This window comes from Trifolium pratense, linkage group LG3 (assembly GCF_020283565.1).
Source record: "Trifolium pratense cultivar HEN17-A07 linkage group LG3, ARS_RC_1.1, whole genome shotgun sequence".
NCBI lineage: Eukaryota > Viridiplantae > Streptophyta > Magnoliopsida > Fabales > Fabaceae > Trifolium > Trifolium pratense.
In genome coordinates, this window is record NC_060061.1 from 12,977,534 (window position 1) to 13,002,375 (window position 24,842).

The 24,842-nt window shown below is 32.6% G+C and overlaps 3 protein-coding genes and 1 long non-coding RNA gene across 4 annotated transcripts; 2 read left to right on the top strand and 2 right to left on the bottom strand.

Moving 5' to 3' along the window:
- Positions 1–3,545: 3,545 nt before the first annotated feature.
- LOC123916158 lies at positions 3,546–4,867 on the bottom strand. The gene is made up of 2 exons (XR_006812067.1): positions 4,694–4,867; positions 3,546–4,471 (listed from the first exon to the last, which is right to left on the bottom strand). It is a non-coding gene; the product is annotated as an uncharacterized LOC123916158 (long non-coding RNA).
- A 3,500-nt stretch (positions 4,868–8,367) lies between these two features.
- LOC123916563 lies at positions 8,368–12,669 on the top strand. The gene is made up of 7 exons (XM_045968043.1): positions 8,368–9,621; positions 9,850–10,004; positions 10,196–10,651; positions 10,758–11,220; positions 11,328–11,472; positions 11,830–11,917; positions 12,005–12,669. Exons 1-7 carry the CDS (start codon positions 8,668–8,670, stop codon positions 12,120–12,122), a joined length of 2,379 nt encoding a protein of 792 aa, XP_045823999.1. The 5' UTR covers positions 8,368–8,667; the 3' UTR covers positions 12,123–12,669.
- A 1,657-nt stretch (positions 12,670–14,326) lies between these two features.
- LOC123918465 lies at positions 14,327–17,307 on the top strand. Its single transcript, XM_045970527.1, has 3 exons — positions 14,327–14,502; positions 14,590–14,727; positions 17,039–17,307. Exons 1-3 carry the CDS (start codon positions 14,412–14,414, stop codon positions 17,053–17,055), a joined length of 246 nt encoding a protein of 81 aa, XP_045826483.1. The 5' UTR covers positions 14,327–14,411; the 3' UTR covers positions 17,056–17,307.
- Positions 17,308–17,946: 639 nt separating this feature from the next.
- LOC123917909 (LRR receptor-like serine/threonine-protein kinase GSO1) lies at positions 17,947–23,521 on the bottom strand. Its single transcript, XM_045969829.1, has 2 exons — positions 18,907–23,521; positions 17,947–18,804 (listed from the first exon to the last, which is right to left on the bottom strand). The coding sequence occupies exons 1-2, from the start codon at positions 22,343–22,345 to the stop codon at positions 18,434–18,436; spliced, it is 3,810 nt and encodes a 1,269-aa protein (XP_045825785.1). The 5' UTR covers positions 22,346–23,521; the 3' UTR covers positions 17,947–18,433.
- Positions 23,522–24,842: the final 1,321 nt, after the last annotated feature.

Sequence of the window (24,842 nt, forward strand, 5' to 3'; positions counted from 1 at the left end):
TTAATTAAAAAAATTAAGAAAAAAAAACAGACCGTTTCGATTCCTTCATTAACAAGTTTGTATGATTTTTGTCTCATCCGTAAGTTATAAAGTTGTAACCAGCAACATCGCCACGTCGAGGTGGGTCGTTTCTTTTCCTTACCTTTTCAACTTCTCAGCCAAAAAACGTTTTTCTTTTTCTGTGGTGACATTGGTTTTTTTTGGTGGTGCTTCACACCCAAAGCAAACAAAATATATTAGTATTCTGAGCTAGCTAGGATCCTCTCAATTTTCAATTCTTTCAATTTCGTTTATTATTATATAGTTTTGAGAATATAAATGCAAAAGTGTGACATTAAGTGAGTCTAAATATCTTTTATACACCCTATAATATTTAAAAACTTTGGTAATGAAAGAAATGAAAATAATGGAAAATGGAGATGATCCCAACTATGAGCACACTGTTAAAGAAATTAAAAAATAAAAAATTTTAAGTTGAGAATAATAATTTAAAAAGTATTCAATTTTTAAGACAGTATTTTCATTTTGAGTTTATTGACGGATTTGAAATAAACAACTTAGTTACTTGTTTTATTGCATTTGATCTGCTAAAAAATAAGGGACTGGACAGGACAACTTCTGTTGTACTGTGTTTGGTTTTAAATCTGTTCCTGGTACTGGACAAACTGAGAGCTAAGGGACAGAACAAAAACTGAAATTCTTGTCTGCCACAGAATCACGAGACAACTTTTTGTCCTCAGAACAATTTGTCTAAAATACTAAAATAACTTTTTTTCCACCAAACATCGTACGACACAAATTTTGTTCAATATCTTAAACGTTTGCTCTGTGTTATTCTATCTTATATTATTCTGTCCAATATTTATATTTTGCAGATCAAACAGACCCTTAGTCATCTTATCTATAATTGATTATCAAAATTAATTATAGTTAAAAAAAAAAATTGGTAAGTGATTATAGCTAAATTTATGAATATATAACTAAAGACAAAACTTACATGCATTTCTTACTTTTCCACTCATAAAGAGATGGTTATTTGTGTTTTTTCATTTTGAAAAAATAAAAGAAAATTTTTTTTAATAAAAAAAACTACCTCTTTGTGAGAGGAAAAGTAAGAAATGTATGTATGGAAATGCATGTAAGTTTTATCCTATAACTAAACTGTCAGGTTTTTTTAATTCATATTTATAATATTATAAGAATTTCTCCTATAAAAATCTATAATTTTTTAACACAAAATTAATTATATACTATGAATTTTTAAACACAAAACACTAAAAGACTCATATTTAATTTATTTATAAAAAAAAAAAAAAAAAATCCACGGGAGAGATTCCTATAATGATTGTGGAAAAAAAAAAGAAAATTTTGAATGACATATAACATACACAAAATGATTGAAAAACATGAATAAAAAATCATGATGAAAAATATTTGAGAGATAGAACTTACTAAAAAAAATTATAAAAATAAAATTTAAAATATTTATAAGATTCAAAAATATATATAATCCTTCATTTTATTTTTCGGTGAAAATTAGTTACCACTAAATTCAGTTAAGAAAAAAAAAAAAGAAAAAAAAAAAGAGAATTCATCCACTTTCGGGCAAGGTGCCTTGTTCACGATGAAATGCTGTGTGAGTCTGTGAGAGGGAAAGCAAAGCAGACACGTGGCACTCATAATTTATAGTAGCGCAGAAGACAGTTTCTTTGGAAATCATAATACAGTTTCCCAAAAGTGAGTTTGGAATATGCTCAAGAACATGAGTGGAGTAGTGCACTACTACAAGAATTAAAACCCCAACTTCTTTGATTAAAATACAACAATTAAATGTACAATTTAAATAAGATAAACTTTTTTACAGTTGATTTTTACAATTGATTTTTTAGCATTAGGGGTACTCGCGGTTCGGTTTGTATCGGTTTTGTGACAAAAATTCATCCGATCCAAAGTTAAAATTACTCGCGGTTCGATTTGGTTTTGGATGACTAATTAAAAAAATCCGATCCAATCCGATCCAATTTTGTGTGGTTTAATTTGGATCGGTTATTGGATATCCAAATTACAAATTAAATTTTATATATGGTACAATAGAACGGTTCCTTTGTATATAAGTTTACTGACAAGCTACCACAGCCAAAACACATAGAGAATAAAAAAGATACATTACTTGATTGCCCAAGAATTGATTTGATGTCAAAATCATTAAAAGTTAACAAAAGGGTCTTGTTAACATGTGCATATATGGCACATGATAAGTATCTTAATATAGAAATTTAGCATTTAATGATACAATACATTTAATGCTTGAAAAGTTAAAATGCACAAATTCTAAAGCATAATTTCTATTTTTATTACCTTAACATGTGCCATATATGCACATGTTAACATTCTCCTTAACAAAATTACAAAGGGTAAATACAATACTATTTTCAATAATAATAGAAAAGAAATTAACAGAAGGCCCGAAGTTCCAAAATTCCTTCACCTCTGCTTCTTCAACAAGAGCTTAGAAGATTTTATGTCAATGTTCCAATTGGATGAAGTTGTATACTTGCTTCAAGGCATGCAATAATCCGATGAAGTTGATGTTATAACATGCTAACTAGCACTTGCCTAAGAGCTAGAATTTGTTCCTCGACATGAACTCGACTCTAGAAGATGACAAACAAAGGAATAACAAAGATTTTTGGATAAACTTGGTCGGCTTTGAAGGATTTTGCCCTTTACTTTATAGTTGGGCTATGATTGGACAATTAACATCAATTGATTGTATGTAATAAATTGTAGAGTCGTTATCTTCCATTGAAATTTCTTACAAAATAACTCGAAAGAGTTGCCCCGGAAGGAAATTTCAATAGAACATAACGACTCTATAGTTTATCACATAAAAACACTTAAGAGCTAGAATTTGTTTACTCAACTCTAGAAAATGACAAACAAAAGAATAACAAAAATTTTTGTTACTAATATTTTAATTGGATAAACTTGGTCAATTTTGAAGGATTTTGCCCTTCACTTTATAGTTGAGTTATACATTCATGATTGCACAATTAACATATCAATTGTTTCTTATGTAACAAACTGTAGAGTCGTTATCTTCCATTGAAATTTTCTTACATAACTCAAGAGTCGAGTTACCCTGAAAGGAAATTTCAATAGAACATAACGACTCTAAAGTTTATAGAGTAAAAACACTAAGAGCTAGAATCTGTTCCTCGACTCTAGAAAATGACAAACAAAAGAATAACAAAGATTTTTGTTACTAATGTTTTATTGGATAAACTTGGTCGATTTTGAAGGATTTTTCCCTTCATTTTATAGTTAGGTTATACATTCATGATTGCACAATTAACATTAATTGTTTCTTATGTAATAAACGGTAGAGTCGTTATTTTCCATTGAAATTTCCTTACAAAATAACTCGTGAGTCGAGTTAACCTGAAAGGAAATTTCAATAGAACATAACGACTCTATAATTTATTGCATAAAAACACTTAAGAGCTGGAATCTGTTCCTCGACTCTAGAAAATGACAAACAAAAGAATAACAAAGATTTTTGTTACTAGTTTTATTTGGATAAACTTGGTCCGTTTTGAAGGATTTTGCCCTTCACTTTATAGTTGGGTTTTACATTCATGATTGCACAATTAACATTAATTGTTTCTTATGTAATAAACTGTAGAGTCGTTATTTTCCATTGAAATTTCCTTACAAAATAACTCGTGAGTCGAGTTAACCTGAAAGAAAATTTCAATAGAAATTAACGACTCTATAGTTTATCGCATAAAAACACTTAAGAGCTAGAATTTGTTCCTCGACTCTAGAAAATGACAAACAAAAGAATAACAAAGATTTTTGTTACTAATGTTTTATTTGGATAAACTTCGTCGATTTTGAAGGATTTTCCCCTTCACTTTATAGTTAGGTTATACATTCATGATTGCACAATTAACATCAATTTTTTTATGTAAGAAACTGTAGAGTCATTATCTTCCATTGAAATTTCTTTACAAAATAACTCGAAAGTGAAATTAACCCGAAAGGAAATTTCAATAGAACATAACGACTCTATAGTTTATCAGATAAAAACATTCTTAAGTCAATTGTGCGAAGATGAACGGGCAACCTTGCCATAAAGTCAGTTCAACAAGCAAAACCATTCAAAGCCAATCAAGCTTATCCAAACAAAACATTAAAACAACCAAAATCTTTGTTATGTTTTCGTTTGCAAACTTAACATATATTTTTGTGAAATGAATCAGCTTCTAGTGTCAAGTTCATGCAGATAAACAAATCATGCATAATCTATAACCTAAAGAAAGTAATCAACCATGATCTAACCAAAACACACACACAACTATGAGATGCTAGATCTTAACCGGAAGTAACCGCTACTTCGACATGCACCTACTACAACCTCAATGCATAGCTGTATCTGCATTGACCCCGTGTAATAGCAATCAAATCACTGAAAAAATAAAGGCTAAATAGTTAGAAAAACATGATATTAATGAACAATATCAACAATTAAAATGAAAGCTTGATTCATTGAATCAAGGGTACAATAAATCAAATGGCATGCATCAAAAATATGATATCAGATCTAAATTATATGCTATTGTGATGAGAATTAGTAAGAAAATCAAAGTTCAAAGACATAAACAAAGCTAAAAGAAAACATTGGATATACCTTAGTAGATGAAACAGTATGCGGCTGTGTTTGCATTAGGGTTTCTTCCATGGTGTGCAACTGCAATGAGTGTGGCTATTTAACGAGGTAGGATTTGCCGCAATAGGAAAACAATAAGAATAAAAAACTGCATCTCACGCGTTTGGGCTTTGGATATTGGTGTGTTGGATTTGGATCATGATCGGGTTATTGTCATGATTGTTAAGCTAAAACTCAACCCTATTTAACCGACTAGATAGGTAGAAAATCTCACACTTACTAGGTTGGTTTATCCTTGAATTTATATCGATTGATTAAATTGATCTTTAATCGGTTAAATATCGGTGGCTTTATTAAGTTTGGCGGTTAGACATACAGATGTTCATATATCAAGTTCGGCGGTTAGACATTAAGATATGTATTGAAAAACGATGAGTTGATCAGTCCGGCGTTAAAACACTCATTTCTATTTTGATCTTCTATTTGGCGCCAAATCGCTTATTTTCTCTTGTGATCTTTTATTTCGCGCCGGAATGTTCATTTTTCTTTCACATTCTCATCTATTTGCTACGAACAATAACAAAAAAACTATTCATCGTCGTCAATTAGCTTAATTAGGAACGAGAAAGAAACGCTAATTATTATTTTTTATTTATTTTAACCTTAAAGTAAATAAAGTGGATATTATGCGTATATTTATTGTTTTTCATATGATGATCATCGACAAAACAATGTTTATCGTTTATTTGTGTGTTATTGTCGAGTTACTTGCAATTCAAAATAGTCTTTGCTAAAGACAAAATTGACCTAACACGTTAAAGGTCTAATGTGAATTTCAAAAAAAGGGTTTATGGACTTTAAAAATAATAATATTGTAAGTAAAAAGAAGTTCAAAATAATATTTAGTAAAATTTTTATATATTTTTTTGGTACACCGGTAAATTAAAAAAACAACAAAAGGAAAATAGACGCTATGGTGATTCGTGAAGCACTCTTAAGGGTCTGTTTGGTTCAATAGAGGGGATGAGTGAAAATATTTTAAATTTTATGTGTTTGATTCAATTCTTAGGTGGGGGTATGAAGAGAGTGGAGGGGAGCGGAACAAAATCCCTCCTAAATTCAATTTTTGATTCTCTCCAAATTGTGGGATTTGGAGGGGAGTTAGAGTTCTACAATTTCAATTAAATTGACAATATTAACCCTAATTTTATGTTAAAATCCAAATTTATCCATTTAATCATCTTTCTTTATTGTTCATGCTACACCATTACTTTTATTCATCTTACGTATTTTGCTTCAGCACAGCCAAAAGTCTCCCATGTTCGAACAACTTCAGCACAGCCACACTAGCAATGCAAAATAGTTTCTTCGGTAGCTAAACATCTAGGACAATATTATATTAATAGAGAGGCTTATATATGATGAAGCATAGAAAGAGTCATAATATAATCATGGCAAGCACACCAACTAAATAGGCTTATTTGAAGTTGACTATCTTGGATAGCCACATTATTCACTGTTTTGCACAACAACTCGCCAGACAACCAAGGGGAAAATCAAGAAGTTTCATCTCAAAACATGTAGGTAAATCCATCAAGAAGGCCAACTTAGCTTTGGAAAAAGAGTTCCAAATGGGAGAGCCAAAGGATATCAACCCAAGCTTTATTGATCTTTTGTCGCATATCCCAAATCATCTTACCTAAATGGTTGAATTTGCATTAGTAGAAATGTTTACACTGAGACCACCGTCTTTCTTTGCTTTAGTGACAACGTTCTATGCAACTAAATGAATCTCTTTAAAGTCACTATATTTGGTCTAGTAGTAAGGGGTTTGAATAGTACGTTATAGGTTCTGTGTTCGATCCCAAACTCATTGTAAACCAAAAATAAAAAATAAATGAATCCCTTTATTGGAGCTGTCCTTCCAAATAATCTTTTTGTCAAATGAGGTCAATTTAAAAACAAACGAAGGAAGCCAACGTATTTGTATATAGTATGTAGAAATGGAATTCATACTTTAATATATTTATTCAAACTCTATTTGTTGCGATGGAATAACATTTATCAAAATTTAGCTATTTGTGAAATCCAAATATTTGGTTTAGTGATAAAAAGATAAATCTTAAATTTGATAGATTTTGGGTTCAAGCTCTGCCGGTGATTTTGAAGAAGATAAATGTAAATACATTTGCAAGTGTTATTTGAACTCTAAGTTATCCCAATCTTGAAATTGGGAATCACCCCTCACTAGGTTTTTTTTGTTATCAACTTTTTTTAAACTATTTATATATAAATAAAATGCCTATTTATAAATAAAGTATTTATAGTCCCCGTGTGCTTAACTCAGTTGATAGGGACATCACACAATATGTGCAGGAGTCAGGGTTCGAACCCCGGACACTCCACTTATTCACTTTTAAGGTGAATTTTCTAGCCAATAGGCTACTTGACAAAAAAAAATCTATTTTTTACAAGAACAAAATAAAATTAGCCTAAATGCACCTCTAACTTCTTTTAACCTTTAACTAGTTCAACTAGTTGAACTACTCATCTCACTCGCATTTTTTGTCCCATTATTTTCAAAATATTAAGTTTTGATCTTTCATTTTAAAAACAAATATTTTTTGTCCCATTATTTTCAAAATATTAAGTTTTGATCTTTCATTTTAAAAACCAATTTTTTTTTGTCCGCAAATTTAACATTTTTTGAATTTTGGCCTATCATCTCTTTTTTGGTTTAATTTTTATTATTCATTTATTATGTTTTTCTATTGTTACAAATAGAGAAAAAAATTCATTTAGGACGGGGGACGATGTTCACTCACACTGAGTCGGTAAAAATATGTCTAATAAACATTGTCACGTCATAAACGAATAAAGTGTATCGTAAGATTTTTTTTTTTGAAAAGGCCAAAATGGAATATATAAAGAACAATAGAGATCACAGTAGTCTACAAGAGCATCATAAGCGTCCATGGGGTCGGAAGGGCCAACACTTGATTAGATTTTAAAAAGGAGGTAGATGTGACTTTACGAAGTCAATATTTCAGTGACCATTAATCTTCAGGACATCTTTCACAGTGACAGTTGTCTCGAATTTATATGATCACTATCTCCTAGTTGCTACATAGAATTGAGAACTAATATCAATATATCATCCTGATCCTCAGTCCATGTGATTTGTTAATTAATCGTCAGAACATCTTGCACAGTGAAAGTTGTCTCTGCTTTTTTCTACTATATAACAAAAAAGGAGATATTTGGAAACTTCTTTAATACATTCATCATACATCATACATTTATTTCACCGACTGAAACCAAAGAACTATTCTTCCAATTATTATTATTTTTGGCTTTTATCACCGGTTTAATCTAATTCGGGAGTCAGTTCTTGCATCAAAGTGATATTATTATTATTATTTTTTATAATGACTATTCCTCCAATTTTAGCCATTACTGTTATTTTCCAATTTCAACCAAAATATAGATAGATAAAAAATGAGGAGACACAACTCAAACCAATGAAACCACTCTTCCTTATTGTTTCTCTGTCTCAATTCATAGTACCTGTTATGTTTATGCAAAGAGCTCTAATTATAGACAATAAAACGATAATTATGACTTAATTACAATTTGTTAACGATCTATTAGCCTTAAATAACTCCTTTGTTTTTCTGTAATAGCAACAAATAACTAACCACACATTTTATGCCACATTTTCTTAATCTGTTTTCATTGCGTTTTTTTCTGTGCGGTCTAAAAAGTTTTGAAAGAAAAACAAATTTTAATCTCTAGGCAAGGAAGTTTCAACGTTGTTGGAATGTTTTTTTTTTTCTTCATTCTAACCACCCTTTATCTTCAAATGGGTTATTCTTCTTTTTCTTATTCATGCGTTAAAAAATTCACATAATCATAAGCTATCATCATTTTTTTTTTGAGTATGTTTATTCAATAATTGAATAAAGAAACAACGTTAAACTAATAGAAAAATTAAAATGGCATCATCAGAAGTTGAAATTGCTTCTTTTAATTTATCACAAAATCAGAAAACTCAAAAACCAACATGGGTTTCAAGAGTTGCTAAAAACAATAACAACCTTGGAACTCTAAAGTTCAACAAAAGATTTCATAATGTGTTTAGTGAGCAAGATGATTCTTCATTGTCTGCATTGGTTAGTCCAAGGCACTCGAAGATCGTTGATCGATGGGCGACAAGACAGGCTCAAGAAGTGGTGACAAATCTTGGAAAAAAGAATAATGAGGATGCAGTTAAGGTGTTTGATAAATTTTCTACAAGATCATCAAGTTTCAATTATAGGAGAGGCAGAGAAGATTCTGTTTCGCCTCCTCGTTCTGATGGGTCGTCTGATAGCGAAAAAGCATCGGGCCTTGGTGCTTCTTCCCTTGTTAGGATTTGGGAAAAAAGGCTCAACAACCAATCCAATTGCACAAAACAAAATGTACCATTAGCCGGAAGAACTAATTCGGATTCGAGCTGTAATGACACTAATGCATGTTCTGTGGAAGATCATGGTAGGGTATCAGAAGAAGAGGATTCCTCCGATGAACCATTTACATGTTGGGAATATGATAAAACAAAAGTTAGTACTGATCAAAATTGTTTACCAAAAGTGAAATGTAATTCAGATGCTGTTGAAAGTGAGAAGAGCAAGGTTGCTGATATTATAAAGAGACTCTATGTTGACAATGATCAAGAGTTAAGTAATGGTGCGGCAAGTTCTCCATTTAGAGAGCGTGATTGTGTTTCCACACCGAAACAATTAATGGAACATAAAAGTTTTGGCAAGGTCAGAAGCCACCCACGTATTAGGGGGCGCCAAGCATTCAATGATTTGATGACGCATTTTGAGTGTGATCGACATGGAGAGCTCAACAATCTTGCAGAACGAGGCGCGGTTTCTAAGTTCACACAAAGAGGTCGTATTCAGGTAAATGTTGCTTCTCTATTTACTTCATAACTTATTATGTAAGTCGTGTCAGGTGTCTATGTCAGTGCTTCATAGATGTGAACTAAAACTAAAGATATCACATAAATCGAGTTTATAAAGTTTAGATAATCTTCGCGTAGCATGTAGTTTTTGCGGGGTTGAATAATTTGAATTGTATTTTATTTTTTCATTGCAATTCATTTTCTTGGTATTGAATTGTGTATGCAGTCATTGCTTCGACTTAGATTATTACAACGTGGAGTAGCAGTTTTTGATCCATCTCGCCCGAAATCAACAAGACATGGAGGGAATAAACATCAACAAGGATCAACAGGACATGAAGGGAATAAACAACAGCAAGGATCAGTAATTATGCAACTAAGGTGGGATATTTTCTTATAAAATATAACACTAGCCTCTTGTTGCTTTAGTACATCGCGAAAGTAATGATGCAGTTATATTTAGATCATCAAAACAAAACAAAACAAAAACCTTGCTAGATTCATAATTTAACACTAGTCACTAGTGTTTGAACTTTGAAATTATGTGGCCTAAATATTTTAATTGAATGCAGGGAAAGATTTGACACAAGAGATGAACGGAGAATTTCATCCCTGAAAGAAGTCACTGTCATCCATTGTAAGAAACATACACAAAATCCTGTGTCTCAAACTAATGCAGGTGTAAAAGAAGAAGAGCATCTAAGTTGTGGTTTTGAAGCTCAAAATGATGATCCAAAAGAAACTGTTGAGGAATCTTCATCAAAGGTTGATTCAAATGCAAATGAAATGGTTGATGAAGTAGAGGCAAGAGACCAACAATTATATGATACTATTGAAACCGACTACAACGAGATATTAGAAGAGAAAGAGTGTAGTGAGTATAATTATGATGAAACTAGCGCAAGTTATGACTGGATCAGTTCTATTTCTCGGCCTAAAAGCTATTGGGAGGAACTCAGGCAAGAATGGTATAGGGAAGTTCTTGACTTTGGTTCAGGCAATGATGAGAGACGCGAACTTCTTCAAAGGTATTTAAATTATTGTGTTTTAGTATATTTCACATTTTCCTAATGCAATAAGTTTTCATTGTAATTTCACTGAGTTAATTGAGCATAAAATAAAATGTTTTTGCAGAAAAACAGTTTCAACTGTCCTTTGTAGCGATTTTCGAGAAAGGATGGATAAATTGATGAAGTCTCACGTGGGAACACAAACACACTTAGTCAGTAATCAACACGACGAGGAAGATCCAGAAGAGAGTATGGAAAAATTGATGGCATTTTATTATGATCGCTTGCGCGTTAGAGGCAGTCCCGAAGAAGATGGAAAAGATAGAAACGAAAAAGAAGTGTCAGAGGAAGATGAATGCATCAATAGCGGTTCAGATCATGAACTTGGTGATTGTCATAGTGGTTCAGATCATGAACTTGGTGATTGTTCACCATCAATACATACACCATCATCAACAACATGGAGTTATAGAGACACTGACGGCGGGGATGATTCTGCTAGAGCTGCATTTGTATCTTCACCATTGCATTCTCAACCTTTCTATCCAGATAGTAGGCTATCTTCACCCGCAAATCAGCCTTCAATTGTGAGTTTTATTATACTCTTAAACCTTGATGTAACTAAACAATGTTAACATCTCTTCATGTATATATAATGACAGTGTGTGTGACACTATACTTTTGTTGCTTGTAGGAAATGGAAATCATATACCATTTGCGAGGGCAAATGGAACTACTTTATCAAGAGATGTCCGAGCTAAGGAAAACACTAAAAAACTGTACAGACATGCAGATGCAAATGCAATTACAACAATCCCAGAATCAAGCAGTTCACAAAGGTATGTGATTATATCTGCTAAACTATAATGTTGATAATGATGTATGTGATTTTTATTTTTTTATCTCACTTTATGTCCTTTGCTTTTTCTTTTTCTTTTCCTTCTTTCAACAATAACCTATGAAGCGCGGACACTCCTCAGGTCAGGCGTGTCTCGGTGTCGGACACCGACATGACACCGACACTTATGATTACACAGAATTATGTCATTTCTTCAAATTATTATCAGTGTCAACGTGTCTGTGTCCGGTGTCCGTGTTTGTGTTCATGCTTCATAGACAATAACTTCATATGTGTGAAATTGATTTTGATTGCTCCCATATGTACATTTCAACTTGTATATGAAACATGATTGCAGTTAAAGGAAAGAAAAGCAGTAACAAGAAATCAAAGAAAGGAAATTGTTGCATTTGCAATGAAAATAAAGTAAACTCAGTTTTATACAGGTATTAATTTATTTGCATCTAAATTTTTTGTTAAATATAATTGTAAAACACAATAGTACTCATAATGTCTCTCTATATTTCCTACAGATGTGGTCACATGTGTGCATGTCTCAAATGTGCCAAAGAGTTGCAATGGAAAAGTGGAAAATGTCCAATATGTCAAGTTGAAATAATAGATGTTGTCAAAGTACATACTAACACATAATCTTTACATAATGGACAGAGTCTATAGCTATAGAGGATTAAGTCCTCAAATTTGGTAAATTGAAAGAAAGGAATTTACCATTTTCTATTGAAAAGAAGAGAATTGAAAAGAAGAGGATCAAGTCCTTTTAATTGAGAGAGTATGTAAACTTGTTCTTACCTCTCAACATCTTTTTTTATTTTCTTCCAAATTCAAACACTCATTTTTAGTTTCAATAATCTATTTTAACCCTAATTAACCAATACTTTATTAGGTTCTCAATGGATTTGAAAGAAGCCATGTTGTGTAATATTAATAGAATGGTGAAATTGTGATTTCTCCTATGACATTATCATATGTAATTGGTGTTTTTCTAAGGAGAAATATACGAGGATTTTGTCCACGTGTGATTTATGTTTATTCCATAGTTTCTAAAATCAAATGTTCCATTAACATAAGTCAGAAAAATATGTTCTATTAACAAGGCAAATGCTTTGTGCACAACCCAAAAATGCTCTCCTGCACTATGTTTTAAGACCAAGTCATATGAAAATTAGTTTATTTGTTTCATCCTTAACATCTATAAGATTTATATATATATATATGGAATACTTATAGAACATATTTATTGCATATTCGTGCATGAAAGTACATATTACATTTGTATATTATAAAAAAATGTTATGATAGCTACAAGAACAGAATAATTTAAAGACAAAAACTAACAAATTATCAATCCACCGACTTTTAATTTGGCTTAATAAAAAATTTCAATAAAAAAATTTGACTTGATATGTTTGTAGCAATAGAAAACTTTTTGTTTTTATCTGTAAACCGAATATCCTTCACGCGACAATAAAAACTAATATATCGAGTCTTATATGACCCAGTCACTCAAATGAACGGAAAACTCTCGCTAAAAATTTTAACTATCATCGATCAACCAATCCACAAATCAATGCAACATGTTTTGGTCCCAAAAAATTCGCCCTAGCAATGGTCGTACCATCTTGCAACTAGTTTTGATCCCAAAAAGGTATGTTGTGCCCAACTCCAACACATTGTATGTGACTTTCTTTAGTTGAGTTTCAAACGCTTCCCCAAACATAACCCGAATTATGACCGATAATCGAGTAAAAAATTTGCTATGAGGATAATATTTAACTTTGTATAATTTACCATCTAGGTACTTAGAATTTGTAAAAAATTTCAAAGATTGTTTAGTACTAAGCATCACATAATTAAAAGCATTGCCAAGACTTTTAAACTCGATTTCTCCTTTATTCTTATGAACACTTACTCTCTCGTCCAATGAAATATCTTTAGATTGAAATCTATTGTCGTTGACTCCACCAGAACAAAATTTACCATTTTCTCAAATTCATCAACAAGTAAAAATAAAGAACACACTTATTTACCATTTTCTCAAATTCATCAACAAGTAAAAATAAATAACATACTTATAATAAAGGAAGAAATTGTCAAAGATATTTTTCCACACTATCTAAAACTTTATTGTTTTTTGGTAGACCATATGAATAAATAGATTGTTTGAGTTCAAAATGCATATATATAAATTGCGATGTCAGAATCAATTGAGCTATATAAGTTCGTAACTTTATCGTTTTAATCAAAATATTATAAACAATTTTTAATATGACATCAATAATTATTTTTTTATTACAAAAACAACTTTTTTTTAACCAAACAAACTTAATTCATATCATTAACTAATAAATGTTCAATACATAAGGGAATAATCTCAAATATCTGGAAACTAGCCCAAACATTGACCGCCCCAGCAAGAGTATGAGCAACCAAATTCGTCTGTCTTCTAACAAACTTAACCTCAAAGTTTACAGAAGATGACAACTTAAAGTAGTTATTAGTGCGTCACTTTAATTAATAAAAATAAGGGTCATGCTAAATAGTCTTCCGGACACTAATTAAGCATAATAAAAAAGGAAAAAAAATACATCTTTAAGACATTGATTGCATAAATTACAAGATAAAATTTTCATATGAAAAACCTTAACTAATGTCCGATACACCGTTTAACATTTTACTAAAACCAAATAAATAATCTCCTCCAATTTTTCTCTCGATAAAAACCAGAGAAAATGTCAATTTTCTTTTTTAAGCAGAAATTGTCAATTTTTTTAAAGAGATGAATTAAATGTACTTAATTTTTTTTATTTTAAAAAATATTACTACTTTTTTATTACTAGAGAAAAACAAAAAATAGGTTTTGTAGAGAGGTGAAGAACAGAATAGTTCAGACCGGAGTGAGATCAACAAAGAGGAGGAAAAATGGTACTAAGCGCGACGGCGATCGGAGCTTTATTGGGTTTGGGAACTCAGATGTACTCCAACGCTCTCCGCAAACTCCCTTACATGCGCCGTAATTCATTTTCTTCTCAATTTTTTGTTAATTTCATTTTCAATTTCTCTTAATTTTGTTTGATTGATGCGAATTGCGATTGTGTAGATCCGTGGGAACATGCAATTGGAATGGGATTGGGCGTTGTGTTCGTGAATCAGCTTCTCAAATGGGAAGCTCAAGTTGAACAAGACCTTGATAAGATGCTTGCAAAAGCTAAAGCCGCTAATGAAAGACGTTACATTGGTTCGTTTCTGTTTTACCCTATTTTGAAATTTTATCATTTTATTTTGCATTTAGATTCTCAATTTGTTCAATTATTATGGTCTTTTATGTATTAAAGTTATTGTTACCTTAATGTTGAGTAATTAGGATGATTTAGGAACTTGATTTGGGAATGTGATATTGAGGAAATTGGAATCAGTTTTGTTTTGGTTGGTTGTGCCTTAATCTGTTTGTGTAATCAACTGCTGCCATTTTGAAGGTATTGAATGAAAATGAAAAAAAGAAAAGAAGAATTAGGAGTCTGTTTGGATTGACTTATTTGAGCTTATTTACTACCATAAGTTTTGCGAGACTGTTTCAGAAAACTTATAAAAACGGCTTATGACAATTTTCATAAGTTTTTTTTTTTCAACTTATTTTCATAAATTCTCTAAAAACTTATTTTCACAAGTTCTCTAATCTAGCTTATGAAAACAACTTATAGCATAGACAAAAATGGTTTAAATTTATTTTATCTTTTGCTATAGAAATAGCTTATCTGTGCTTATACATAAACGCTTATCATGATAAGTGCTTGTGCTATAAGCTGTTTATCCAAATAGGCACTAGGTAGATTTAGTTGACGAAGAGGCAACTGGCCTTTACAATGGTGATTGCAAGATTATGACATGTAAGGGATGGCAGTGGCACTTGTGGAATGATCAGAGTTACCAGCTCTGCAATTCTCATCACTAAGTGGTATGGTATATGTGAATGATATACGTTCTAATATACTAATTGGTATGCATGCTGGTAAAATATAAAATTTCATGAGTAAAAATTAACTTCAACTTAAAATATTAAAAGACTCAACTTACATAAGCATTTAAACAGACTTAGTAAATATAAAATATTAAAAGACTCAACTTACATAAGCATTTAAACAGACTTAGTAAATAAGAAGACAGTGACTAGAAGGCTAAATAAAAGAATCTTCTACAAGGCTAGAAGATGCGAAATAGACAATGGGATCAGCATCAGTGGAAGAGGGGGTTTGGACGAGTTGAGAGAAGCTTTTATTAAGAGTATCACCAAGAGACAAAAAAGAAATGACAATTAGTTATGTTTTAAAGTTTTTCTTTAATAGTTCTTTTGTTTTTCATTTTATGTTTACTTTAAATATGTTAAAATGTTTATGCACATACTGTCTTTTGATATTTTAAGTTAGTTTCTATTAATGAAATTTTATGTTTTACGTCTTGTAATTTATACTTTTAACAAAATGAAAAAAGTGGTAGCTTACCAATTCGAATATTAGAACTTTATGCGAACCCAAATCACGCATTGACTATGTATACTCCTGTACAGTGTACCCAATACTTAGGAGGTAGTGTACTGAGCATTCATACCACATATTGAAGAGAATTGTGTATTTGGCAACTTGATATGTAGAAGAGTGTGATATTTTAAATTAGTGGCTTGAATAATGTGGCAATAAAGATTTTGTTTGTTTCTGATGGTGGATTATTTATTAGAACTCAGCACCCTAGTGAAGCTAGTGCACTATAAAGTTTTGAACTTGAGGTAGATATCAGACAAAACTGCATTTGTGGTTCTTTTAAGTTATTTGTTGTATCAGATAGATCCTTTAAGTTATTTATTTGTTCTGGGCTGTTTATTGAAAAAAATTGTTTATTAGGTTGAGGATGACACATCCGCAGCCATATAGGCTTTTTTATGACAGAAACTCAAAAAAATGTGCAAACGTTTTGAAACTTAAAGAACCTATGCCGGACAAAAAAAGTTAAATGATCAATCTAGTATAAACACACAACTTAAAGGAACGCAAATGCAACATTGCCTAGATACTATGATTTTAATTCATTGACATGACTTTGTATTTTTTCTAATTCATAGTGACATTTAGGTGATTTGTTCCACTTATTAATGTGATTTATCTGAAGCTTCATAGAACTAATTACTCTGGCAAGAAATTCTATCATCTGCATTCGTTCTTAATGTGTTGTTGAATTTTTTTAAGCTGTTATAATGTGAATATCTTTAGTGGCCATATTGTCTTGTTTGTTAACTATTCTCTTTGAGCTTTTCAAGTCAAGAATTTTTTTCCTGACATTCGAATTGTATCATTTTAGTATTTTTATGGTAATTTCTGAAGCAAGTTCTTGTCAGCAAGCCAAGTGTCTCTGCACTAAGTGTTTTTGGACTTTCAGCTGCTCCTATAGCTGAATGCTTTGGATATGGTGTTTTTTGGATTGTCATTTTCTTTGGCATTTTTGGATTGTATATTTATTTTCATCATTGCATTTTAATTATTTGCAATGTTTTATTGCAGATGGAGATGACGATTAGTGCATGTTTTCAAGGATTGCAGCAGTTGGTGAAAATAATGTAATGCAATGTATGTGTTACCTTTGTTGTATGGTGTCATGTTGCTATGTTTGTAAAGCTGTTGTGCCATTTCCTGCTGATCAATCTATTTTTGTCACAAGCCTCAGCAGGAGTGAATCTTTTTAGACAATGTTATGGGCTTATGACATCATTAACATTATGAATCAATTTGATAACTTCTTTGGTTTATTATCACAGTAACTGTGACATCAATACTTCTTATCTAATGTGCAATGCATACCATGATTTTGGTAATTTGGAAAATGACACAACCCTTTTGGACCAAACATTTGGAAAATACTTCTGGCCACAATTATAAGCAAAACTTCACTTTTCAGATTCATTGAATATTTATGCTTATAATTGTGGCCGGAGGTAATTAGAGGCTAAAATTATTTTCATAAGGATGCAATGTAGCATGTGGGTTGTTGCTTGATACACAAATTTTTTTAGCCAGAATTTTGTCAAAATGAGTTCATAACTGTTGAACAGCGAAGTAAATGTATGACCATGACCTATGTTAATTCACTGTCTTAGACTCTTAGTAAATTGATATTGAACTGATCGAAAATATTAAAGCTGAATACTGTTAGTTTTCACTACGCTAAAATGATCGACTTTCCATCCCTGCAAAATGAGTTTTTTTGTGCATTTTGAAATATAACTGAATTGCTGCCTAGGGAAAAGACACTTTTCCTTGTATTATTGTGAAAGCAGTACATTAGCACCTGGTTAATGTTTTTATAAAGGTTATTACCAGACTATCTAGTGAAGAGATTTTCAGTTTGAAAACTATGGACAGAATTTTGATGCCCTTGATGACTTGATATTCATATCATGGTTGCTTAATACTATCTTTTTGTTAAGTTTCTTTTCCTCCATTTTTTTTTTCGTTTACTCAAATTTCTTTTCATGTCCTGTGAAAGTGTGAACCAGAGGCTAGTTTCCACACAGCAAAATTGTTAAAAGGTGTAATAGTAGGAAAATAATAGATGGTAATAAGATGTAAAATATGAGTTATTCTAAGAAAGATAAGATTAAATTTAAGATCATCATTCTCTCTAAAAACATTTAACACAGTTCTTCAACGAAACATCTTTTGATTTTGTCTCTTGTTTGAAAGACATGGAACAAGTATTCTAGAATCCAAAATGAAAATTAATGGAAAATGCTTTCAATTTTGGCTGTTAGTTGTAACATTTACTTAGTAACAACAACTATGCAATTGTTTCTATACACACAATCTAAATGTGAAAAAAGAACATTAAATGAACAAAAAAAGTATCATGCACATAAGTCTGGTAATATTTGGATTTGTTTCATTCCTTCGTAAATAAATTTACTTGTGATGATCCAATTTCATCTTCTCAAAGTCCATGGTTCTGTTACTGAATACATGGAGGAGAAGATCACATACTTTCCTTGAAGATGGTCTCTCCTGTGGTGTAGCTTTGGTGCATTGCAAAGCTATCTCAAGCACTTGGAAAGCAGCAAACAATTCACTAGGGAAAAGAGGTTTCAGTTCAGGATCTATCAATTTCTCACGGGTAGAGCCATGCATATCAATATGCATCTCCACCCATCTCACCATGTCCATATCAGCTCCAAAAAAGTCACTTGTTGGCATTTTACCACTAACAAGTTCCATCAGAACTATTCCCAAGCTGAAAACATCACTTTTTTCTGTTGAACGCAGGGAGAACGCGTACTCTGCAAACAAGACAATGTCAAACAAGTTTACTCATTAGTTGAAATTAAACTAAATATAATTTCAAATAAAAGTTGATTCAATTTCAGCAGTTTGATCAATACCTGGTGCCATGTAACCACAAGATCCTGCAAAACAAGAATTCGACTCAGTATTAGAGTCATAACTTTCAATGAGTGCTTTTGCTAGTCCAAAATCTCCCAAATGTGCCTCCATTTTGGAATCTAGCAATATGTTGCTGGATTTGATGTCTCTGTGAATGATCTTTGGTGCACAATCATGATGCAGGTACTCCACTCCTTGAGCCAATCCCACAGCAATTTTAAACCTTGTCTCCCAATCAAGTCTCTTCTTTAATTTGCTTGCATTTCCTGGTTTTCCATGTAGCCAATCCCATAAACTTCCATTTTCCATGTACTCATATATCAGTAGATTCCAACCCTCTCCTTTGTTTCTATTGCTACAGAACCCTATTAACTTCACCAAATGTCTATGCTTTATTCTCCCCAGTGTATTAACTTCTCTTAAGAAGCTTTTGTTCAACAGAAAATCGTCTTTTGATGAAATCTTCTTAACAGCAACTATCTCTCCAGTGGTCAATTCAGCTTTGTAGATTTTCCCTGAACCTCCTGAACCAATCATGAAGTCGTCGTTTAGATTGTTTGTTGCATCCATGATATCTTCCCAATTGAAATCCCTCTTTCCAGCAGCTCTTAGCTGGAACAGTGGCCGTCTCTGCGCTTGTGATGAAGAGGAAGAGTAGACATAAGACGTGACTTTGCTGTCTTCCCTTAAATAATCTTGCTTGTTTTTGCAGAAGATTCTCACTGAAAGTATCAATAGTGCAATTGCAGCCGAAGTTGAAAGGGCAGATATTATCACCACGGATGACTCACTTAGGCCTGAAGGCTCGCTGCCGGAAGTATCATCACTGTCGCAGCGGTCTTGAGAGCTTCCACAAAGATGTTGGTTCCCTTCAAATGCTTCATCTGGCCACCGGGAGAACTTCTTGTCCAATTTCCCTTGAAGGTTGTTGTAAGAGAGATCAAGCTTTTCCAAACTGCTCATTTCACCAACTTGTGGAGGGATTTTTCCTGTAAGTTGATTGTGGGAAAGATCAAGTGTTTCTAATTTTGACATAGTCCCTAGAGAAGGTGGTATGCCACCTGAGAGATTATTGTAACTGAGGTCTAAAATGGTTTGTAGATTTTGAAGTTTTCCAATCTCAATTGGCATCTCACCATTAAAGCTATTCCTGGAGAGTTGGAGCTCATAAAGCTTGCTCAGCTTTCCTACCTCTGGAGGGATCGGTCCGGAGAACTTATTACGGTCAAGTCGGAGGACATTAAGATATGCAAGATCACCTATATCAGATGGGAGACTTCCATTGAGAAGGTTGTCATTCAGAGAGAGGACTAATAATTTGGAACATTTGAATAGGCCTAATGGAAGAGTTCCCGAAAAATTATTGGAGGAGAGCTTAATCTCTCCCAATTGTGGCAAACTTCCAAGCCATGCTGGTATTTGTCCATAAAGATGATTACTGTTTAAATCAATGTAAGTCAGTTTATTGCACAAAGAAAGCTCAGCTGGTATTGGTCCGGTAAGCGAATTTCCTGATAGGTCTAACAATGTCAGATCGTGGATTTTTCCCAATGTCCTTGGAATTTCGCCAGAAAATTTATTGTTGCCTAATCTTAGCCTATAAAGGGAGGGTGAGTTTCCCAGATGAGGCGGAATTTCGCCATCAAACTCATTGTCGGTAACATCGAAAGAAAGAAACGATTGAGAGCTACACAATGCCACTAGACTACCATTAAACCTATTCTTTGAAAGATTCACTCTAGTCAAGTTTGCTACATTTATCAATTGGTGAGGAAGGTTACCTTCAAGAGTATTGTTGTAGAGCATGAGCTTCTCCAATGACTCAAGGAATCCAAATGTTGGAGGAATTGCACCAGAGAGCTTATTGTCAGCCAAATCAAGGATACTCAGTTTATGACAATTCCCCAAGGTGGCAGGAATCTCACCAACAAGCTCATTTTGCCTAAGGTGAAGGAAATTCAATTCTTTCAGCATTCCAATAGTGATGGGAATTTCTCCCTTGAAACTGTTTCCAAAGAAATCAATCATTTGTAAGCTGGAACAGTTACCAATCTCCATAGGTATAGACCCTGATAATCTATTATCATAAAGATATAAAATTTCCAACTTCCCAAGCATTCCTATCTCTTTAGGAAGATCACCCTTCAAATTGTTGTGATACAAAGCAAGTGTCTGCAAGTTGCTGAAGTTCCCTATAAAAGGAGAGATTGAACCAACCAAACTATTGTTGTTTAGCAAAAGATCAGTTAACTCCACTAAACCATAAAGCTCAAGAGGTATGGAACCATTGAGTGAATTGTTAGACAAGTCAAGTTGTTTCAGTGATTGACATTGACTCAATTCAGCTGGAATTTCACCATAAAGTCCATTTTCTGATAGCATCAAATGTTCCAAATTTGTTGCATTGGAACATATTGTTTTTGGTATGACGCTATTAAGGTTGTTACCAGACAGAACCATGAAACCTAGCTGACGCATGTTGCCAAACTCCTCTGGAATTCCTCCACTGAGCTTGTTCATAGACAAGTCAAGATTTTGAAGATTACCCAGTTGAGCTAGAGACGGTGGAATTGTGCCCTCAAGCTGGTTCCCCATGAAATTGAGGTAAACGAGTTCACTCATATCACCGAGTTGACTCGGTATCTCCCCTGTTAGGCTATTGTTGACAAGGTTGAGAAGTTGTAGATTCTTGAGTTGACTCAGTTCACTTGGAATTGAGCCATTGAGATTGTTGTTTGCAGCAGTGAACACGGTGAGGCTTGAGCAGTTTCCTAACTCGGATGGAATCGGACCCATCAACTCGTTGTCCTGCAGAACAAGATTCTCCAAGAGACTGAGTTGACCGAGTTCAGGTGGAATCGGTCCAGCGAGTTCACATGAAGCTAGGCCAAAACTGACCAAGTTAACCAATTTCCCAAGAGACGCAGGAATCATACCAGTTAACCCATTGTCACCGAGTCGCATGACTCGGAGACTCGTGAGCGAGCCAAACTCAGTGGGAATAGAGCCATTGAGTTGGTTAGAAAACAAAAGCAGAGATTCCAATAAAACAAGGTTAGAGAGATTTGTAGGAATGGGACCCACAAGACTATTTGAAGAAAGATCAAGGTGGAGCAAGTTTTTCAAACGACCGAGTTCAGGTGATATTGACCCAGTGAGTGAAGAGTCAGAAAGGTTGAGTCCAACCATATTCACCGAGTCATCAACCAAAGAGTTCAAACCACATGAAACCCCTCTCCAACTACAGTAATCAGTGTTATCTTCTGACCAATCACTCAAAACATTTTCTGGGTCTTGGACAAAAGATTTTTTCACTTCCAAAAGTATTCTCAAAGTTGTATCTTTATCTAAATCTTCTTGGCCAAGGACTATTAGAAATGGCATTGAAATGAAACACACAAGAAGTAAAACTACTATAAAAAATGTTGAAGTCTTCATTATAGCTAAGACTCAATTGAAATGATGAAGATGGATTCTTAGGTGGTAGAGTTGGAAGATATATGTATGTGTGTATATATTTGTAGGCAGAGCAGATAGATTGCTGCACAAAGAGTGTCATGCATTGAAAATGGTTACTTGATGCATCATGCATGCATATTGCTAAAAAAAGAATTGAAATGAGCGACATATGAGATATGAAAACATAACTACAAAGTCAACTCATGAATTAATAAGGTGATTCTGAGAAGGTCAACAAGGGTGATGAAAACATCATGGGAAGAGATAGAAGGGTATGTTAATGAAACAGTAGTCAAAGATAAAAATATGTTCTGTTGTGAATGACAAAGATATAGTAGTATGAGGTTTGAGGAATAGTTGTTGTAGCTGATTTGGTTTATGAAGTGTCGTAGCTGAAAATGAATGAGAAAGTGATTAGTTCAATAACCATTTTTAAAAAAAGTTCATTTGGCATTGTACTTTACAAAGTCAATGTAGCATAATCACTCTTACGCAAGCCTGTTAAATTAAGTTCCAACTAATCCTAGCTCTGAGCCTCTGATTATGTTTTTAAGGAATTATGTTTATGTGTAACTTGGACAAAAGATATGAATTGAATTATGTAATCTTTGTCGTTTTTTCTGGTTTGAGTTACCAAACCTGATGTCTTTTTGCTGAGTTTAATATTTCTTAATGGTTGCAAGTAACCCTTTTGCCTACTCCATAAGCCTTGCCTTTTTCTGTTTTAGTCTTGTTTGATCACTCAATAATGGTACTGTTGTGTTAATAAATGTTTAAAAATTGCTAATTAATGTTATCTTATTATTGGGGGTTGTTTATGTCCAGGGTTCCTATCCAATCCAAAGTTAAGCTGAAATTATTTGGATGGACAAGCTCATAAGTCAAAATTAATTTTGAACATATCTGCTTATTGAATTATTATGAGTGTGGAACATGTATATATGCTATGCATAAAACTTTTTTACATATGTATCCAATTAAATTACACTATAGTACCACTTTGTAGGTTAGTTAAAAATATTTCCTCATAGATTTACATGATTTGATTTGATTAGGTACATGTGTAAAAAAACTTTACATAGCCGATGCATTCAAATTAAATCCATATAATATTGCCACATATGCAATTCTAACCATATCAGCCAAAAAAAATAAAATAAATTAAAATGAACAAAATACGTTGTTGACCATGATATACTATACGGATCAAAAATAACTCTAGCTCATTATGATTCAATGGAGATAATTGTCTAATCTTATATAACCTCTCACTATATTCACGACTTCTAATATGAGACTCCAAATTAAATTCATAAAGTCCTCATTGCACATAAAAATTGATAACATATTACTATCTTCGATCTTTTTTATAAGAAATATCCGAATCAATAAACACAATAAATATTTATTTTATGAAAAGGATCGAGAGTGTTAAACAACTCAACTGGAATGGAAAATCCAATCATACTACTAGTGGCACATTTGTCTTAAAAACTTATCCTATAGACTATAGTTCACGGGTATATTGTCTATAGCTAACAGAGTAAATCATTTGAACTTAATTATACATCATGATCTTTTCTTTTAGTTTAAGGAGGTAAAATATACACCTTTATCTTTCTTTTTGTTTTGTAGCATGTATGGCTTTTTGTTCGTATTTATCTTCCTAACACTTAGGTATATATAATAAAGCCTAGCTATGAGCATCTGCATCATATTGCATTTGCATGTGAACCTTTTCTTATACTGTAGTCAGTTCTTCCCTTCTAAAGTCATATACTATAGTTCTCTAAATATATTTAGTCATTGTAATATTTTTCAAAAAGAGGACGTGGATGGATTTGGCATGGCTTGTTTTAATTTAAAGAAGCAGATAAGAATATTTTGGTTGAACATTAGAGTGTGTCACTGTCACACCCCCAAAGATCATCTAGACCGATAAACAATAGAATGACATGCAAAATTATATTGTCTTTCTTTTGTTCTAAACAAAGAATCTTCTATGTGCAACTGCACAAATTAATTTTTCATGTTGGATATATTTAATGATAGTTATATATGATTGTAACATGATAAAAGAATCGGTTATGAAATGACCTAAATATGTGTTTATAAAGTAGAGACAATCCTTACTTTACAAGCCAGTTTTGTAAAGATGAGTTAGACCCAAAACTCAATTATAAGAGGATTCAAAGAGAGGGGTCTCTCGACCTCCACGGTCACCATTATTGCAACGGAAAAACCGGAATATTTTCACTGCTAGTGCACATGAAGTCCCCAGTGGTCCAAACCCAATTTCAAACATGTAGTTAAATTGATCAGAAGTAGAACAATAGTAGATTCACACAACAAATAGAAAGGAAAGTACTAGTATATTACTATGACTGACTGGTTTATGTAAGACTTTCATTCGGCTTTTAAAGGATTCATTTCGAACGGTTTATTAGTTACTGAAGTCTGTGTTCTGTGTTCACAT

What these genes read in the sequence shown, in the direction of transcription:
- LOC123916563 (XM_045968043.1), top strand. Translation starts at nt 8,668, where the DNA reads ATGGCATCATCAGAAGTTGAAATTGCTTCTTTTAATTTATCACAAAAT. An exon ending in AGACGCGAACTTCTTCAAAG is followed by an intron (nt 10,652 to 10,757) that starts GTATTTAAATTA and finishes ATGTTTTTGCAG; the next exon opens with AAAAACAGTTTCAACTGTCC. An exon ending in GAATCAAGCAGTTCACAAAG is followed by an intron (nt 11,473 to 11,829) that starts GTATGTGATTAT and finishes ACATGATTGCAG; the next exon opens with TTAAAGGAAAGAAAAGCAGT.
- LOC123918465 (XM_045970527.1), top strand. Translation starts at nt 14,412, where the DNA reads ATGGTACTAAGCGCGACGGCGATCGGAGCTTTATTGGGTTTGGGAACT. An exon ending in CAAACTCCCTTACATGCGCC is followed by an intron (nt 14,503 to 14,589) that starts GTAATTCATTTT and finishes GCGATTGTGTAG; the next exon opens with ATCCGTGGGAACATGCAATT.
- LOC123917909 (XM_045969829.1), bottom strand. Translation starts at nt 22,345, where the DNA reads ATGAAGACTTCAACATTTTTTATAGTAGTTTTACTTCTTGTGTGTTTC. An exon ending in TTGTGGTTACATGGCACCAG is followed by an intron (nt 18,805 to 18,906) that starts GTATTGATCAAA and finishes TCTTGTTTGCAG; the next exon opens with AGTACGCGTTCTCCCTGCGT.